Source organism: Ictidomys tridecemlineatus, chromosome 4 (assembly GCF_052094955.1).
Source record: "Ictidomys tridecemlineatus isolate mIctTri1 chromosome 4, mIctTri1.hap1, whole genome shotgun sequence".
Lineage (NCBI taxonomy): Eukaryota > Metazoa > Chordata > Mammalia > Rodentia > Sciuridae > Ictidomys > Ictidomys tridecemlineatus.
In genome coordinates this window covers 80,706,647-80,727,579 of record NC_135480.1, presented here as the reverse complement: position 1 = coordinate 80,727,579, position 20,933 = coordinate 80,706,647, and the positions used below count along the sequence as shown (strand labels likewise).

At 40.6% G+C, this 20,933-nt stretch overlaps 1 protein-coding gene across 1 annotated transcript; it reads right to left on the bottom strand.

Moving 5' to 3' along the window:
• Window positions 1–3,408: 3,408 nt before the first annotated feature.
• On the bottom strand, window positions 3,409–19,586 carry Fut4 (fucosyltransferase 4). Its single transcript, XM_078044952.1, has 3 exons — window positions 19,530–19,586; window positions 7,676–7,903; window positions 3,409–7,433 (listed from the first exon to the last, which is right to left on the bottom strand). The coding sequence occupies exons 1-3, from the start codon at window positions 19,584–19,586 to the stop codon at window positions 5,874–5,876; spliced, it is 1,845 nt and encodes a 614-aa protein (XP_077901078.1). The 3' UTR covers window positions 3,409–5,873.
• Between the last annotated feature and the right edge of the window lie 1,347 nt (window positions 19,587–20,933).

Below are 20,933 nucleotides of genomic sequence, written 5' to 3'. Positions count from 1 at the left end.
ATATTGAGTATAGACGAAGTACACTAACTAGGAATGATAAAAGGCACTTAATGTACTTTTTTCCAAGATGAAAAAAGCATTCATAAGAGTTTTTAACATCTGCTGTAATGAATCAAGAAATAGTTTTATATTTCTTTTTTCGGGGGGAGTGGATTCCAAGGATTGAACTCAGGGGCACTCAACCATTGAGCCACATCTCCAGCCCTATTTGTAAATTTTATTTAGAGACAGGGTCTCACTGAGCTGCTTAGTGCCTTGCTGTTCCTGAGGCTGGCTTTGAACTCCTGATCCTCCTGCCTCTATCTCCTGAGCTGCTGGGATTACAGGCATGCGCCACTGTGCCTGGCTAGATAGTTTTATATTTCTGTTGAAATGTTAGTTTATTCTCTAAGTTCCTGACTCTCCCTGTCAGTGAATTCTCATACTCTTAGACTTCGCTCCAATCTGTTGACAGACGCTGTGTCTTAAGCTGGAACAAAGGTTTCTTCTCAGCAAAGTGACATTGAATGGTGCATTTGAAATTGTTCTCTCTGGGATGGGGGTGTAGCTCAGTGATAGAGTGTTTCCTAATATAAAGGAGGCTCTTGGGTTCTATTCTCAGCACTGAAATAAAAACCCTGTAACTCTTCCCTTGATGTCTTTGCATATGCCCCTCCTTTATCCTACCTCTTTGGTAGTCCTTTAACCCTTCCTAGTCTTTGCTCTACTTTTCTCACGTATCTTTCCTTCTTCCCTTCTTTTATCTAATCTTTTTTTTCTTCAAACACTTTGTATTCCTTGACCTCAATGTCTTTCCTTTTTCTTCTTTCCTAATCCCCATCCATATGCACCACCTGCTCCATTTTATAATGCACTTTTCTTTTTTACTCAATTCATAATCACATCTTCTTTTCTTTCCAGTATTGTTCCTATCCTCAGCTGGCCATGGTAATTTTTCAAAGTCTGTACTTAAATGAGCATGTCAGCAAGTGTGTGCAAAAGTGTTGGGGGAGGGCAGATAGAGAATTTTCAGTGTTTATTCCAACTTCATGTTTTCCCCTTTGAACAGTTGCAGTATCTGCTACAAAGAAGGCAGCTTGCCCTATCAGCTCTTCATCACATTCCCAGGCTTTATTTCAGCTCTTCTCAAGATGACATTACTTAATGTGATGGTTAGGAGATAAAGACAGTGCATAAAGGGCATCAGAGCACTTAATAAAATAAACTGTACTGACAGAGACGGATGTACTTCTTATGCCCTTGGAGATGAGTCACCAAGTTATTAAAGTAGAAAAAAAAAAGCAGGCAAGAAGAAACAAAAGGACTGGGTAAATTGGACCTAGTGCAACTCAAGAGAGACAAAGTCATTGCAATTCAGTTACTAATCTAGAAGAAATATAATTCACAAAAACTGCCCCAAATAAGAAGTATCCCATGGGTCACAGGTGAACACATAGGTGCATGGAGGTACACATCAAAAACAATGAGCCATTTTCCATTTTGTTACTTTAATCATTTTGTCAAAATAATCTCAACATTAGGACTTGATTTGTTAAAAGAATGTGTAGCATAAAAGTCCCTGAGACACATCCAAAAGTGACTTGAAATGTATGCAATAGTTATCTACCAAACTAATTAGCATGGACTTGATCCTCTCCTTGATATCTGAGGTGTGTGTGTGTGTGTGTGTGTGTGTGTGTGTGTGTGTGTGTAAGCTAAAGCAGATTCTCCCTTTATGGTGCCTGTGCCTGTGCCTGGTTTTCTGTCAGTTTATTGCTCCTATATATGAACTCATTTCTAAACTGTAAGGAAGGGACACTGTGAGGTGAAGTAGCTAAGCCCTAGGGTGCCAATTAGTAGAATGATAGCAAACGAAACTGGAAGGTCTCAAGAGTTTATTTTGTGCAACCCCCTCATTTTGAAGTTCAAGTGACAGAGGCTTAAAGGGGTTGTGATTTGCACAGGCATGGCTGCTTCTGTCACTACTATCTAACCTTAGACAAGTCCTTCAGTGGGTCTGGACTTTGACTCCTCCTTCTGTAAAAGGGATTGGTGGCAATCACAGCTAGCATTTTCTAGGTTCTTCCTATGTGCCAGGCACTAGATTCAGTACTTTAAGGGTGTTATCTAATACTCTCAACAAGCCTATAAATTATATATGATTACTTTTATTAGAGCTGAAGCTACCAAAACACAAAAAGATTAAATAATTTTTCCAAGATCAACTAGGAAATGTTGCAAAAACTGGTCTAGGAATCCAAGAATATCTGCCACCAGAATTCCTAAATTACAATTCCTTAAATCCCTTCTAAGAAACCCCATCAGGTTAGATTTTAAAACTATATACTTAATTTCCCAAACTCCTTATATCTCTAGAAGTCTAGAGCAGAGTTGGCAAACAATAGCTGGTGGGCCAAATCCAGCCACTCCATTTGTTTACACATTGTCTGTGGCTGCTTTTGTGTTCCCACAGCAGAGCGGAGTAGTGGCAACAGACTACATAACCAGCCAGCCTGTGAAGCGTGAAATATTTGCTGTCTGGCATGTACAGAAAAGGTTTACTGATGCCAGGTCTACAGCCTTGAAAAATTTTGAATATCCTGTAATGGTATAAAATGTTAAAATGTTCAAAGCACTTTGGTACATATCATCATGTTTAACCCTGGTCTTGTAGGGGCACTCATGCATTATTAAGAAGGAAGCTAAAACTCTCCTAAGTTCTTTATTTAGGTTCAGACTCCAAACTGCAAGCTCTTTTCATGAAGACACCCTATCTTCCCTACTGTCTTCCCCTTGCTGTTAGGGGAAGGTTTGGAAGATGGAAAAGATCTGTGAATATTGCAAGCAAATCAGATTGTTTTATGATGTAAATATCTTTCTAGGTTCAATCATGTAGAGATACCCAGTGATAAGAAAATTAAAAAATTAAATTCATAATAAATTTAAAAGAAAAGTATATGCCTTTTAAAGGAGGGCATGACAATCAGAGAACTAATTTTTGGAAAAAAAAATATATATATATAATGCATTCATATGTATTCTTCCTCATGCTAAATATTCAGTAAATATCTGGTTAGTGGCTCAAGCTGTAGCACGCTCACCTGGCATGTGTGCGGCCTGTCTTCGATCCTCAGTGCCACATACAAAGATGTTGTGTCCGCCAATAACTAAAAAATAAATATTAAAAAATTCTCTCTCTTCTCTTTCTCTCTCTTTTAAAAAAAATCAACTTAATACCAAAAAGGTGTCAATAAAATAATTATTACTAATTTAATTATATAACTTAACCAAAACACAAATTTCTTTTCAAAGAAAGCATAGGTGCTTAGTGCTAATTTGTAAATTCGGGCTTAATCTAAATGGTAGTGATGATACCTGAAATATGGCTTAGCTGTAGGGGCTGACTTGAAATACACAATATGAAGCATCTTCCTTTTTATTTCATATTTATTCTGCAATACACCTTGAGATACAGTTTCAGACATAAAATGTATATGAGGGCATCCTAAAATCACTAAGTGTTGGCATCTTCACTTATTTTCTGAAATGCTCATAATGAGCTGTGAAATACTTTTCCCCTTATTTTACAGATGAGGAAGCTGACACTCAATATTATTACTAATTTGCCCAATGTCACATAGAATTCAAATCTAAACCAAACTACCTTCAAAAAAATCAGTTGCCAATATCTTATTACTTACTTCAAGAGTAAAACTTTTATCTTTACTGGGTGACTCTCACTTTGTAATTGAAATTCTGCCCAAACTATAATACTTTAATGAGGAATGTTGTCCACAGCTTTTAATTTTCCTTTCTTTTTCTTTTTTTTAAATTAGTTACACATGACAGTACAATGATCTTGACATTTTAATTTTCCTTTCAAAGAAGAGAAAGAATTGAAGCACCTAGTTTTAAGTTTTAAGAGCTTTTCAAGTATGTATGCAACAAATGCACATAGAGGTAAAACTTGCTTTTTGACTAAGCTAATTGTACAAATCAAATACAAAATTACTATTTACAGCAGAACTCTGTATAAAACTAATTTATTTTGGAACTTACCCACAGCAATTAATCATTGGGTATCCTTATTATAATAACTCAAAGAGAAAAGCGCCATTGTGGTGGGCTTTAAATCAAATGGCATTCTACTCATTGATTTATGGTCTATATCTCTAAGAATTTCACTTTAGTCAAATAGGTTTTGCCAACTTTTTCATCAAAGTCATTATTCACTTTTGGCACTAGTAGATTGTAAGAGCCCTTGCCTTATATGTTTTTGTATCTTCCCTAGGGGCCCAAGCCCAATGTTGGGGACAGAGTAGGCACATCGTGATATCTGTTGAATATGATGTTCATTCAACTTCCTGTAAAGTCAATGCATATTATTTTCAAAATTTGACCACAGCATATTCTCAAGGACTCTAGAAATGTAAGAAATTGCTGTAGTACTCTGCAGACTAAGAAGGAAACCTGCCTGGCACTAGCAGCACTGCAGATTCAGCCTTTAACAAAAGGCAGAGACCATTAGTAAAAGGCACTAGTTTAGTTCCTATTCCCTTGGATTAAAACATTTTACTAAAAACTGCCAGGTAGAAACAAAAATTACCTCTAACACGCACCATTTTTTTTTCCTTTTTCATGATTCCACAATACAGTACAATCTCTTTCACTGTTCTGTACAGGTAATGCCAGCACCTCTGAAGCACTGGATTGCAGTTTAAATTTGGGGGTCCAATAAAGACATGAAATGTTCATAATTTTGTGGAAAGTGACATTGTGGCTTCTCTGTCTTCTGTCTGTAAATGCAGGCTGTTTTGCCAGGAAGAGAGAGAAAAGAAGGTTGCTTGTGCTTTATTTTCACATCTGAAATTGTAATTTTTAAAAATCCAATTTGTAGGAAAACTAAAGATAGAAGAAATAAATTAGAAGATGACTGTTCACATTGTAAAGGGATTCTCCATAAGGTTCTATTAAATGAACTCTCTTAGGACACTGAATTTGAGATTTGATATAGATGCAGCTTTTCTGGAATACATTTCTTGAGTAAGTAAGGTGTAACCATATATTCTTCCTAACTGTCCTCCAAGCACAATCCAGAATCTGTTTGCATTTATAGGGCAGGGGAATAAACAGTGCTTATTAAGGAAGCCAAAGTCAATGGCTATCTGAACTACCCTCCTTTTCCCAGAAGGTTTTTTTTGTTTGTTTGTTTGTTTTTTAAATCTAGGGATTGAATCCAGGGGCACTCTACCACTAAGCTACACCCCAATTCTTTTTATTATTTTATTTTCAGAAGGCACCCCTAAATTGCTGGAGCTGGTCCGGAACTTGCCATCCTACTGCCTCAGCCTCCTAAGAGGCTTTGGATTATAGGCAATTGTCACCATACCAGCCAGAAGCAAGGTTTTGACTAATGCAACCAAAAAAAGACCCATTTGTGGGCATAGTCCTTCCACTATCTCACACCAATACTAAAAACAGTGCTTTGCTTCACTTTTGTCCAGGCAAATGTGAGTGGGGCACCTTATGTATGAGATTTTGAGGCTGCACAGGCCACAGATAAGGCCTAACTAAGGCAGATGAGGAAATTCAAAGAAATCTCCTAAAGGCATCTTGTAGCTAAGCTATTTCTTCACATCTGTAAGGAGCATGGAAAGAACCTTTTCTTCACGAGAAACACTGATAACCCATGAACAGCAGAGAACTAGTTGTGCAAAAAATGTAAGAACCAGGGATCTTTCCCACTCCATCCTTGTGCTAAATAATATTAATTGGTAAATCACCTTTTCCTTATAGAGCAAAAATAGGTGTTCGGAGAACTTAGTCCCATGATTTGGCAATCAGGAAAATGTGCAGAAAAGGATCAAAAAGGTCACATTCAGGGGCAGACAGCCTCACTGCTCAAACCAGCTGGCCAGGTTGCGTATGCTCTTGGGCTGGTCCCCAGCAGTCTGCACAGCTTGGCAGGCCCGGCACCAAGGCTCGTCCCAGAAGGAGGTGATGTGTACTGCATACCTCCGGCGCCAGTGGAAGTAGCGGCGGTAAACTGCCAGGTTTCGGTCCAGAAAGAGCAGGTAGGTGGCTAGTGAGGAGGCACTAGGGAAGTCGTCCACGTGGATGAAGGCGCCTCGTGGCACGAAGCGCTCATAGTTGGCACGATCTGGGCCTAGCACCACTGGCACGGCCCCAGCCAGCAACGCGTTGCGCCAGAGTTTCTCGGTGATATAATCCAGGTGCTGCGAGTTCTCAAAAGCCAGGTAAAACTTGTAACGGGCTACAGTGTGCAGAAGCCCGCTGTCAGGCACGGGCCGCCCTGGCCCTCGCTGGCCAAACACATCCACCCGCACATGCTGGCTCAGCTGATGGTAGTAGCGGACCCTGGCCTGTCGCTCGTCCCAGTTGCTCACCACCCAGGCCACCAGCCCCCGTTTTTGGGCCAGCGGCGGTACCTGACCTATCGGCTGGTCCCTAGGGTGGCTCCTGGGATACAGGTAGCCATAAGGCACGAAGATGTCTGAGTCAGCCCGGTAAGAGAGCGTCCAGTTGAAGAGGTTACTTTCCAGGCTCCGAAGCCCCGGAGAGTGGGAGGGCGACTCGAAGTTCATCCACACCCAGCGCTGGCCCGGGGGCCTGGGGCTGGAGATCGCCAGGGCTTCGGCGGCAGCCGCTGCTTCTTCTTCCAGGTCATCTAATACTCGCAGCTCCAGCTCCTCTGCTGTGCGCACCTGGATGCCCCAGGGCGGGGGCCAGTCGGGGGGTCCTCTCACGAGGTCACGGTGGTGGAAAAGTACGGCATGAGCCTCTCCATAGGTCGAACGGTCGGTAAGAAGGCGGCAGCCGCTGATATTGAAGCGCAGCCGGCAGTCAGGTGTCGGCCTTGAAGCGGGGCCGCCACCCCCGAAGGGCTCCCACCAAAGGAGCACGCCCACTGGCCGCGACTGAGCCGGGGACGCCCAAGGTAGCGGCGGCAGCTGTCCCCAGCAGGCGTAGGCTACCAGAGCGGTGCACATCAGCCCGGCGGCCGCCACCGCCAAAGCGCTCGGTGGTAGCCCCAGGCCTCTACGCCGCCCGCGCCACCCGCCGACCGCGGGGCCCCATGGCATCCCCATGTAGCGCACAGGCTGAGCCGGCACCGCTTGCCGCGCGTCCGCAGGCGCAAAGGGGTGGCATCGACTCTCATCCTGCCGCTGCGGCTCCAGCCGTCTCTGCCGGTCGCCGCCAGCCAGGGAGCAGGAGGGGGCGGTCCCGGAATCCAAAGGCCTCCGGGCCAGGCTCGCCTCCTCCCGAGGGCCGGGCGCGCGACGGGTCGCCAGAGCAGGTAAACGGGCCGGGCAACCCAGCTGGGCGTCGCTCTGTCCCTCCCCTCCACAGTGCCCCCAGCTCTGGCCGGCCTGGCCTGGGGTTTCCTGCTTCGCCTCCGCCCACACTCCACCCCTTCCAGTGCTCCCGGGCTCCTAGACAGAGTCCCACAGGAGTCTCATCCGGATCTGTTTTTCAGGGGTCGCAGCTTCTCTGTGCGAACCCACGGTCCGGGTCTTGCGCCTCGACCCTTCTTTCAGCTGTCACCCGACCCTCACTCTCCGCGGCCTGAAACCGAATCTTCTGGAGTTAGGGCTTAGTTCATCCCTGGGTGCGCGCAGGGGTCTTGAGATCCTCCTGAAGCCGCTGCAGCAGGAGAGCAGGCTGAGGCACGAACTGGAGGCGTTCCGGGAACTGGGCCTCCGCTGGGCTGAGGATCAGAATCCGCTTCCTCCAGCAGGGCTCTGCTACCCGCCAGCGACGCCCTCCGGAGAGAGGGAGGGAGGGAGGGAATCAGAGAGGCAAGCCTAGAGACCGCTGGAACATGCGAGCAGAGGTGGTGGTGGTGACCTCGTGGCCTGCAGAAACGGGCCAGCTGTGGAGTCAGCCCCTGAGACAGGGCGAACTGAGATTGGGCGTTTTGTGAAATTAAGTTTTCAATGCAAGTGGTCCTAAGAACATACCCTTTGCCTATAGCCCCAACAAGAGGATAGAGAAGAACAAAATGTTATTTGAGCAATGAAAACTTGTTCTTTCCTTACTTCTTACTTCCCCACAGAATATTTCTGACTGCTGGCTGATAGCATTTCTTTTCTTTACTTTTCTTTTTTTTTTGGGGGGGGAGGGGTGTACGGAGGCACAGGACTCATAAACCAAAGATAAGATAAGGCCCCTGAGGCTCTTGTCTTTAAAGGAACTTCTCCCGGCCTATTCATTTGGACAAGTGAATGGACATCGCTATTAATATTACTCAGCACTACGAAACAACTTAATTTCTGCACTAATGAAAGTTATGCAAAATACTCAGGACTATATAATATAAATATTATTGCACCCAAGTTTAGGCTAAACTTTACCTGAGTAAAGGCTATGTAATAGCACTGTCCTCTCCAGATTTATCCAGGTTTATCAGTAAGGCGACAATGTATAGAACTGCAAGGATTTTTTTTTTTTTTTTTTTTTTTGCCTAGGACTTAACTTTAAGTTTCTGGGTTAGGGCCTTCATTTATATTACTCATCTTTTATTCCATGGAATTCTAAATAGGCCTGAGGAGGAGGTGCTGACCCAAAGAAAGGAGGCAGCTTTGAGAAAGCTTTTAGTAGATCACAGCTGTGTAGAGTCTGATATAAATTACAGGATATTAGAACAGCTGGGAATGGTGCCATCTCGCCCAGTGGTTTGTTTTTGCTTTTTGTTTTGGTATTAGGGATTTAACCCAGAGGTGGTTTACCACTGAGCTACCTCCATGGTCCTTTTTATTTTTTACATTGAGATAGGATCTTACTAAATTACTGAGGCTGGCTTGGATTTGGGATCCTCTTGTCTCAGCCTCCCCAGTTGCTGGGATTATAGGAGTGTGCCACCCCATCCAGCCTGCCAACTACTTTTGATGTTATTAGTATCAAAAATAAACATGGATTTTTCATTTAAATTTATATTTTTAATTTCTAACTATTACATAAGAATTGTACATATTTACCATGTGATGTTTTGATACATGTTCACTTTTTGTTATTAAAAATCGGGTGGGGGCAGAGGGGTGGGGCTGGGGTTATGGCTCAGTGGTAGAGCACTCGCCTCACATGTGCAAAGCCCTGGGTTTGATCCTCAGCACCACATAAAAATAAACAAATAAAATAAATTCATAAAAAAAATATGGCCAGGCGTGGTGGCAAATGCCTATAATCCCAAAGGTTTAGGAGGCTGAGGAAGGAGGAGATCAAAACCAGCCTCAGCAAAAGCTGGGCACTAAGCAACTCAGTGAGACCCTGTGTCAGAATGAAATACAAAGTAGGACTGGAGATGTGGCTCAGTGGTTGACTGCTCCTGAGTTCAATCCCAGGTACTACCCCGGTACTACCCCCTGCCCCCAAAATCTGAAAGTTAAAGCTTCTATGGAAAGTGGTTTTGTTAGAGGACAGACAGATGAGGATGGTGGAAACATGAGGTTAAGAGAATAATTCTATAAAATGAGTCCGCTCTGCTGACCCCCACATGCTTTCTTTTCCAAGAAGCAATTTACCTGCTGCCCTGCCTAAGTGGACAGGATATGTCACATTCCTCAGCAAACTGTTAACTACAGGAGAAATCTAGGCCCAAAATAATGTTGGTAGTAACCCTGAAGGGAAACACTTTTGTGACCAGATCCTGAAAATCCAGGAGATAAGGATGATTCCTCTTTACCATTAAATCTGTAAGAATGTATGGTTAAGAATCCAATTAGATGATCAACACAGGCCAACCTAGAGTTGCCATGGCAGTGGGTACTTAAAAGTCTGATGTTATCTTGCTGTCAGTCAAAAGTCAAGAAGTGAGCCCTGGCAGGACTTTCTGCAAACTTGTCTGAGATCCCCAATAAAATGGGAGTGTAGGAAAGACCCATTGTCTCTCTCCTCTTTGGGAGGACCCACTCTCTCCTCTGAGAGGGTCCCCTTTTCCTTTTCCTATCCCTTCAATATACTCATTCCTGTTATTCTGAGCTACATGGCCAAAATCTTTCTGACTTGATCGAAAGATTTGGGGTTTGTAGGGTGTGGTCTTCTAATTGCCTCAGTTTCTGCAAAGGCCCCAGCTAGGTAACAATTTGAGGTGGTTCTGCCTGCCAACCCTCAGTAGCAGTTAAAAGTTAGATGGAAGGTATCAATCTATTATAATTTTCTCCTATGCACTAAAACCTTTTAAATGTTTCTGGGTTTTTAAATTTGGAAAATAGAAATTAGGAAAAGAAATTCAATATTTTAAAATCTAAAACTAGAAACTGACTTTCTTTCTGTGTGATGCTAGGGATCAAACTCAGGGTATCAAGCTCTACCACTGAGCTACACACCTAACCCCAACCCTGTTATTTTATGTAAAAGAAAAACTATGTCAGGCATGGTGGCACATGCCTGTAATCCTATCTACCATGGAGACTGAAGCAGAAGGATAGCAAGTTCAAGACCAGCTTGGGTACTATAGTGAGATCCCATCTTGAAAAGGAAAAAAAAAAAAGGAAAACTATAAAGTCACAAATAACTTGTTTCAACCAGAAAAAAGGAAAGAATGTATTAGCTTTTCTTTTTTATGCAGTTCAAAAATCAGTACATTTATGCATATTTTTCTTCTACTTCAGTTAAATAAATCATCAGAGGTACAGCACAAAATTGTACCCAGCACATGGTAAATAGGCACTTGGTCAATATTGACCTGATTGCTTTCTTACTTGCTTTCCTCTCTTGTTTTTAATTTTCCCTTACATCTGCCAAATTTTCCAATAAAACCATTGTTTTACCTGGAGAATGGCCTAGGTTTCATGAACATCAATTTTCATTGTGTCCACTTACTTCATTATGGTTCAAAACCATAAACTTCCCCTACTTAAGACTTTTCTTGGTGTCTACTTCCATATATAAGAAATGATTACTATTCTCAAAATTAAGAGATTGGACTAAATGAACTCTGAATCACCTTAGGAACTTAAAGATTCCTTAATTCTTTCTAATTTAGCAACAATAAATTATTGATTTGTGTTTTTAAAAGCTTCTCAATTTCTACAGAACACTACACAGGAAGAACTGGCTTTCTTTCAGTTGCAAGACCAGCAACAGCAAGACCAGGTAGGTATAAGGAAGAGATTTGGGATCCTGAGGGTTGCCAAAATGGCATAGAAAAAAGTTCTGTAACTCAAGGCTCAGTTTGTCAAGGTGAATGCATAATTAGTTAATAATGTCCCAGGGGTGACCTATTCAGATCCAAAATTTTATATAAGACAGAATTCCCTAGTTCATTTTAATCTTAATGTTACTCACCAGAGATTTGATATTTCCCATGGAAACCCTCAAATATATTCTGATTACCTCATTCTCCAGCTATAACCAAACTGTCACTTTAAGTTCTGTGAGACTTGAGCTATTCTCAAAGGGGTTATCTTGGTTTGGATCTGAAATTTCTATGACTGAACATGGGCCTGCTAAATATACTACTATAGTTCAGACCTGGAATGTCTCCCAAAGATTCATATGTTGGAGCTTTGGTCCCTAGGACTTCAGGGAGGTGACTGGATTATGAGGACTTTGACTTCTTCAGTGGATGAACCCACTGATGGACTGATAATTTCCTGACATTTAGTGGGAAGGGGTGGAAATCTTAAAAGGTGGGGCCTGGTTTGAACAAGTAGGTCACCAGGGTGTGCCGTGAAAGGGTATTTCTTGACTCTGAATGCTTCTCGGTCTCTGCTTCCTGACTGTCATAAGCTGAGCAAAGCTGCTACACGCCCTCCTGCCATAATGTTGTGGGTCACCTCAGACTCAAGGCCTTGGAGCCAGCCGACCATGAACTAAAACCTCAGAAACCTCAAGCCACAAATAAGTTTTTCCCCCTCCAAGTTGTTTTTCTCAGGTGTTTTGTCCTGGTGACAAAAGGCTAACAAATACATATACTTTTAATTTTTTTTTTCTCCAGAAGAAAAAAAAAAGGTAGTTCAAAAGTTTTCCCAGTATTATTTACTTCCTGGAAAATGGTAAAGGGCTAGTGAGCAGGTGTGGTTGAAAGGCAAATAGGCAGGGATTGTTTCCTTTGTTAGGCAAAACTTTTTTTTTTTTTAACTGTAATTGGCCAAATGATAAGGAAAGGGCATTTGGTTAAAAATTGTTAGGAGTTGTGTGAGATTAACACCCACCCTTAATTTATTGCCTGCCCATTACCCTGCTAAAAAACCCTTGGTAGAAGGGCTGAGAGTGTAGCTTAATAGGAAAGTGCTTTTAACATGTGCGTGAGGTCCTCGGTTCAATCCTCAGTATCACATATAAATAAATAAAACAAAGGCATTGTGTCCAATAACACCTAAAAAATAAATATTAAAAAAATAAAAAACCTTGATTAAAAAAAGAAATTCATCACAAATTTATCACCTCTTCTTTTTATTCAAGTGAAATAATGTATTAGTCCTATCAGAAAATGTTATAGATAGTCAATTTGGAAACTTATTAAATTTATTTTAGAGTTTTACAATTCATGTACTCAAATTCTTCTGGGACATTTACTTGACTGAACAAGTAATGCAAGATTTTGGAATGTTCAGGAAAATAAACAGTGAAATTTTGATTAAAGTCAGAAATATTTGCATGATATTTAAAATATTTCAATGGTTTACCTCAATATTATTCTTATTAAACTATACTTTCCTAAAACACAGATTCTTTGCAGTCATATATTAAAGTGATGGAATGCAACACTTACCCAAAAGAAAACTATTTTGATGTTGAGATAACATGTTAATATTACACAATGTAGTGCCTAACATACTAATGAGTATTTATTAAATAAATTAATAGATGACTAAATGAATATCATTATTAATTTTATATTTCATGAAACAGTAGTGAAGCAATTCAATTTTTACACTCAAGAAGTTAATGCAAAAGACTCAATTATAAAATAATGACCATGATAAGTAGTATATCACCAAAGTGTGGAGTAAAAGTTACAAATATCACAAAACCCTGTCCATATCAAATTTCAGTTCTCTAGCACCATCCTCTCTCTCTTCCCCAAGTCTGCTTGAATACTTTATCAAATGAATTACCACAAATCCTCTACAGTTTCGGGAACTCAAACTTATCTGGTCTGAAATTACTGTGGTACCTGCCCTTTTGCAAGGCTATAGCCTCACTCAAGACCCTAACTTAGAGAGGCAACCCAATTCTCTGCAGATCAAGGCAAGATCTTGACTCCCCTCACGACCCCTCTGTCTGACCCCATTCCTCATAGAGACCCTGGGCACACTTCAGGAGAGAAGACATGTTGTCCTGTTACATCATTGCCTTGATCAGTAAATTCCTGCCAAGTAGCAGAACAGTGGGTTTGAGGGGCATGATCACACTCATTGCTGTGATCCTTTCTCTAAAAGGAGCCTGGGGCACTTGTTGTAGATTAAAGTGAACAAAATCAGGGACATATAAATGATTTTCCACCCTTCCAAAAAGACCTCTGGACTGTATTTAATCTTTATTGTTTAGTGCAATTCAGTAAACTTTTGGTCTTGGTGTATGTATGATAGAGAAGGGCAGACAGGCAGACAGACAGGCTGTCTAACTGTACTGCAGGAAGTAGTTCTGTCCTGCAGCACCTGTAGGCACTGCATATAAAGAAAGCCTCTTTCTCAGGTGAGTTTGCTGGTCAGATCTAATTTCCTGGATCATCTAAGGCAGTATGGAAATAGCAAAAATTCTTCAATGAAAGACAGATTCCATGATTCCACACCTTTGCAGAGCCCACCATTCCTCATTTCTAACATTGAAAAACTGTCTCATCTCTACGGCTTCCTTTAAGCTCTCCTGGACCCTATGTTCCAATTTATAGTTTGAGAACTATTAATGGAGACTGTTAGTAGATTTTGAAATGATGACCCCAGAATTTTCTGTGTTTCTTTAAAAGATAAAATACTTTGGATTTTCCTTAGTTTTATAGATTATAGCATGACTTCTTTGCCATTACCAGGCTTGTAGAGCTATTTCTATAGTGTTTCCAAGTAGTGCGACACTGGGAATTGTTCAGTATTGATATTTACAGAGCTACATTAGGGCCAGCTTTTGTTTGGGCTTATAAACTTGCAAAAGCTACAACTTTTTTCTGAACAGAGAAAGACCTCTGCCCTTGAGGGACATGCTGCTCTCCTGCTTACCCTACCCATTTGAATTACAGCTTCAGAAAAAACCCCAAGTCTAGAGGAGAAGCTGTGAGTGTGTTCACCCTCCAGGAACCTATTCACATGCCTTTTGAAGTAACATTTCCTTGATTACCTTGCCACTTTGAACTTGGATCAAGTGTCACTGTCAGAGCAGAAAGTTATTTTAGGCACCTACCTTTGCAACTTAATAATTTCTCTTTGCCTTCTGATAAGCAAGATTTGTCAGATTGTCAAGAAAATCTTTCAAGTTAAAGGACAGCAAGTTTCAGTTGCAGGAGGGGGACAGACTTGAGTTCTCCACCCAATAGTTTCCACTTTCCCAGTAGTTTCCATTTTCCCCACTTTAGTCATAGTCATAAAATGTGCAATTATAAATTAGAAGGAAGCGTTTTAGCCCACACATGTGTGTTCCAAGCAACAACTATAATTCAGACAGATAAAACTGAAGGCAGCTGTAATACTGAGGATTCTTCTAGTTGTAAATATTATGAATGGAGAAAAATACTAGTCAACAATCCTAGTTCAGGCACATAGAGATTTCTTTTTTTTTTTTTGGCGGTGCTAGGGATTGAATCCCTTGTGCATGATTGAGGGATTGAGCCTTGTGCATGCCATGCAACTACCAACTGAGCTATATCACCAGCTCCCCATGCACATAGAGATTTAATCAGCATCTTTTGTCCCCCTTTTGTCCCCAATTTTAATTTATTGTGGTAAGAACACAACCTGTGGTCTTCCCTTGTAACCCATTTTTAAGTGTCTAATATAACATTGCTCCTTATAAGCCCAAAGTTCAATAGATCTCTAGAACTTACTCATCTTGCATAACTGAAATTTTATACTGTTGATTAAAAACTCTTCCTTTCTGTTGCAACCCCTTACCCCAGTCACTGGCAACCACCATTGCACTGTCTGCTTCTATGTGTTTGACTACTTTAAATTCCTAGCATAAGTGGAATCATGCAATGTTTGTCTTTCTGTGACTGGGCTTATTTCACATAGCCTAATATACTCCAGGTTCATCCATGTTAACCTCTAGTTCCTTGTCCTATGTGAGGTGTATATGAGTGTCTATGTATAGACAAGGGCATAAATCTGGCTGGATTTAAGGAAATAGAGTTCTTAAAATGGATGATGTTGATTCTGAATCTGATTGCCCTATTTTCATCCAAAGACTTCTGGTTTATTATTTACAGAGTATAAACTTCCAGAGGAAAATCTAAAATGTTTACTTTTCATTGTATGTGTTGGAAGAGGTGGAAAAATCCATTAAAATGCAAAGTTTAGAAGACTTGAATGTAAAATGAATGTGCATCAATAGAGACTATGTTAAATAAGTTGTGGTACAGCCATATCATGACATACTATATAATCCATAAACTCATGATTTAGATAAATATATGTTATATAGAAAATGGTCATAATAAATGGCTGAATGAAATAACATGGGCTATAAAATAAAATATTGCATATGTTTAATGTGTAATGTTTTTATTAAAACAAAACCCCCAAATCTCCTCATTGTATAATTTCCATCTTTATAAATATTTCAGTTGTAAGACAAAGGATGTGTTAATAAGATAAACCAGGAAGTCGAGCTCTTTAAAAATAAAACTAAGTTGTCTTTTTTTTTTTTTTAGGAAATAAAACTTGTCTCATCTAATGACAAGAAAATGGTTTTCCCAATCATTCTCTTTCTTTTTCTTTAGTCTGTGAGGATCACAGATGCTTTTGCCACAACTATTTGCCAAATTAGGAAGTGCAGTGTAAGTCCCTATGACACCAGTCCACCCAGTACCTGCACTGATGCTGATAGGAACAAGGGAACTGAAGGACCCTTGGGCCAGCAGGTATAAACAATGAAGAGTGAAAGTGAGCATCCTGCAAACATCTTTGGAAAAAAAAAAACCACACACACAAAAATTTTTTGTTTTATTTTGAGCCTCAGAAGGAATGTTTCTAGTGTTCTTCATCAAATATAAAAATAGTTGTTGGTTTAAGATTACTGTGTATTTTTCTCATTTTAATAAAGTGCCTTGTAATTCTGGTTTTAAAAAGAGTTTCTATTTTAAAATGTTTACTAAAGAAGCAAAATAAAACAGTCAAAATCATATAGGGTTTTTTTTTTTGTGTGTGTGTGTGTGGGGATGGTACTGGAGATTGAACTTAGGACCTTTTGCATGTAAGGCAAGCACTTTACCAAATAAGCTATATCCCTGGCCCAAGTAATTTTTTAAATCATCCCCTATGAAAGGATACTCCCAGAGTCCATGCAAAGTCCAAAGACCTGGCCACACACCGGAATCCCATGCAAGAGATTTATTGTTGGTAACATGAGATATACCAACAAGGCTGTACTTCTGAAGAGAGAAGCAGCCAGTCAGCACTCATAGAGCAGCTTTATAGGCCCCAAGAGGAATCTCATAAACTGCTTAGGAGTTTAAGCTGGGGTGGGGTTGACAGCAGGCACCTGTTCTTAGGGGAAGTTAAGCAGCTTTGGCTCAGAATTGAAACTTTGGAAACTCTAGATGAAAATGGCAAATCTGATACCAATATTGATTTGATGCCAATATCCTATATTAGCATTTAGGTGGTTTCAATTAATTAACTCACTCTTATTGTAATAGTGATCCACTTTATGCTTTGAATGTAGATAGCCCTTGCTGCTGTGCTACTATTTTATTTTTGAAAAGGACCTTTCTTTCTCTTCTCTTTCACTGCTGCTCCTAATCTCTCCTTCTCCCTAATCTCAGGGGAAACAGGATTACCTTTCTTCCCCATTTTAGGCAGATTTATCTGCCCTGGAATACACAGCCACTAGAGAAATGAAGTAATCCAGACTTTGGGGATGGCACCTGAAGATCTCAGAAATGACTGTCTCCCAAATTAACAAGTGAATTACAATTCCATCAGAGAACACATGAAATGTTGAATCACTTCTTTAAAAGTCCCCCCCCCCCTCCCCGCAGCCCCTGTTCTTGTTGATGCACAGAATTACAGTCTCTGAGACAGGAATTCCCTGTGTTTCTCCTTTGCTAGCAAGCAATAAATTTCTTTTTCCTTTTTCTTAAAACCTATCCTGGTTATTGGATTGGCATCGGGGACAAGGACTGATGTTTCAGTAACATTGTAAGTAATGTTGGTATGGAAAACCCTGTACACGAATCCACTTGGGAAAATGTGCAATGAGCACTGAACAGTATGTAACTGCGGAAGGAATCAGGCCCCAGAGTGGAGTAATTTTTATATTAAGTCTGGAAAAGTTTGACTCTTGACTCAAGAGATTATTGACTGTAGCATTTTAAGTAGGGACAAGACATACCCAGTCAACAAAACTTTCCAAAGTTCTCATCCAGTGAGACCTCCTTCAGAAACCCTAGCAAGGAAAAGGTGCCCAGAGATGAGCCCTTGTTAGCATTACAGGCAGCTCAGAAAGGCACTGATCCAAAGCAGTCAGCAGAGGCAGCAAGGCTGAAAACAAACAGGGAGCTTGTTTATTGGCAGGAGTAGAGTGGAAGTGAGAAAGGAAATCCCTGAGCATGTTTATAAAGTCACACTGGGTACACTCAAATAGGAACAGAACATAATTTCTAATGGATGAACCAAAGTAAATACTTTCTATGCATTGCACTTTTTGTATAGCAACTAACATGTGGACAGAGGTTGATGGTGACAATTTTTGGAAGCTTGAAGTTTAGATTTGTAGGAATAGTAAGTACTTCACCCTAATTCTAGTAGTTTTTATATTTCTCTATAGATTTAAATGTAATCCCTCTGTTTTAGCTATTGGCCTACAATACCGTTTTTGAAGTAGCCAAGGATGAGAGTTCCATAAACATGGTGGTGGCTGGAATTGGCCTACAGGTAGGATCTCATCTAATGTGCATGAACTAAGTGGAAATTTTTATATTAAGTCTGGAAAAGTTTGACTCTTAACTCAAGAGATTATTGACTGTATCACAGTATAAACATTTTAAGTAGGGACAAGACATACCCAGTCAACAAATCTTTGTTGACTAAACTTGATTTATTACATTAAAAAGAGTAATGAATTAGCGAACTGGAGGAAGTTTTAAGATGAATTTATGCTAGAGAGGGAGAGTGAAATCAGAATACTAGGAGAAAGTATAAAAGTAATTTACTTTATGCTTTGAATATCACTCTTGCTACTCTGCCACTGTGACCTATTTATTCTTTTTTAAAGAAAATGTTTCACAGGGCCCAGTAGAGTTCAAAGCCAGCCTCAGCAAAAGCGAGGCACTAAGCAACTCAGTGAGACCCTACTTCTAAATAAAATACAAAATAGGAATGGGGATATGGCTCAGTGGTTGTGTGCCCTGAGTTCATTCCCCAGTAGCCAGTAGCCACAACCCCCCCGCCATCCCCCCCAAAAAAGGTACATGTTTCTATTTCTCTGGCCTTCCTCCTCCTTAATCTCTCCCCCTTTTTAATCTTAGGGAAAACAGGATTACCTTTCTTCCCCATTCTAGGCAGAATTATCTGTCTCTGAGTACACACCACCACAGGAATGAAGTAATTAGACTTGGGGACGGCACCAGAAGTCCTCTCGGAAATGACTCTCTCCCAAATTAACAAGTGAATTACAACTCAGGACAGAGAACTTGTGAAATTTAGCCTTTGAATCACCTCTTTAAAAGCTCCCTGTTCCCCGTGATGGGTAGAATCACAGCCTCTGGAACAGTAGCCCTGTGTTTCTCCTTTGCTAGCAAAGCAATAAAACTTCTTTTTCCTTGTTCTCAGAACTGTGTCCTTGTTATTGGATTGATACTGGGAACAAGGACCAAGCTTTCAAGAACAATAGAGCTTCTTCTCAGCTGCTTTCTCAAGGCAGTCCCCACCCCCATCCTGCCACCCCTGCCCAGTCTCACTAGAGGGAGCTTTCCAAAGCTCTCATCCAGTGAGACCTCCTTCAGCTGTGTGCATGTCCGAAAGTTTTGAGAGATGGAGATGAACCAGAAACCAGATGGGGTATGGTGTCCTGCCCCACACTGGGCTACCCTGACCCCCAATCTCCCAGGCTGCCCACCATGGGCTTCATAGGGCTAGGTCAGTCCGACATGGGAGACAGGTTAGGGCAAGACATCCCCCATCTGACTCCATCTGCGTATACAGGATAGAGTTTGGACTGTTGTCCCTTGTGTGGGCATTGCAGACTCTCATGGCCATAGGAGTTTGTTGCTATCCAGGTGTATCCTGCCACCTGGGCCTCCATCTCCTCTGAATTTTCCAGAGCTCTGTGCCAAGCCCTTGATTGGTGATTGGTGCCAGTACCTCCTTTCCCTCTGTCTATCTTCCCTGGAGAAGCCTGAGCCAAGTGTGATTCTGGAAGCTTTTTAGCACTACCACTGGGTTCAGCCTGTCGCTTCCTTTCTCTACTACAGCAAACACGATCTCTGCCATCTTAGCCTACAGAATCAGCCTGAGGGGCTAGGAGAAAAAATTGACACAGTGAGCAAAGAACAGCCAGAAACCCCTGCTCTGAGAGCCCATCTTTCTTCATTTTTCCCATTGATGGCTTTAGGCTTAACCCTTCTGTCTCCAATGGGGGCAGAATTCTACAAGCACAATTCACTGATCTTTCCCTCAGTTTTACATGCTAATAATGGATGCTAATCTTGAATCTTTCAGCATCTCTTCCATTGAATTAGAATTGCTTTCTCATAGATGTTCTGTATACTAAAGGAAACCAAAAAAAAAAAAAAAAAAAGAAAACCCAAGAACAATAGAACTTCTTAACTTAGGGGATAAGGAGTATAAGTAACAATGGATATGTATAAAATGAAAAGTCAGCAAAATCCAAATATCAAAAAAAAGAATAAATTTAGTACAAATATATAAAGATTTTTATGAAATTATTTAGCATGATAAATGAATGGGAAATTATGTAATGTTGTGCCAGAAGGAATAATAAATGTCTATACTATACAGTGTGATTTCAAATACTAAAGTAAAATAGCATAGAAAAAAAGAATAAAGCCAGGTGGGGTGGTACACTCCTGTAATCCCAGAGGCTCAGAAGGCTGAGGCAGGAAGATTGAGAGTTCAAAGCCAGACTCAGCAATTTAGTGAGGCACTGAGCAACTCAGTGACACCCTGCTTCAAAATTAAAAACAAAACAAAACTTTTTTTTTTTTATTGTTGGTTGTTCAAAACATTACATAGTTCTTGATATAAAGGGCTGGGGATGTGGCTCAGTGGTTAAGTGCCTCTAAATCGATCCCCACAATATTTTAATTTCCAGTTTTCTTTATTAGTTTTTCTATATTGCATATATATTACTTTAAAAATTTAGGGGGAGGGAAAGGATTTTTCCCCTTTCCTTTAAATTTCTTTTTTTAATTTATTTTATTTTTTTGGTACCAGGGATTGAACCTAGGGACACTTAACCACTGAGCCACATCCCCAGCCCTTTTGATTTTTATTTTGAAAGAGCTCGCTAAGTCACTTAAGGCCTCACTAAATTGCTAAAGCTAGCTTTGAATTTGTGATCATCATGCCTCAGTCTCTTAAGCTCTGGGATTACAGAGCTCTCTTAACAACAACAATAAATATCCTGGCTTCTATTTACTATTTAGTAAACAAATTCTGTAGGAATGATGAGCTTTACTAAGACCAGTATGAAAATGATTGTCTCCAAGTCAATCAATGACTTCTTATCTATGTCACTCATTTACTGACAATTGTCTATTCCTGGATTTATTTTTATTTTTAAGTGGATTAACACATTACACTTTAGTGAAGGCTAGG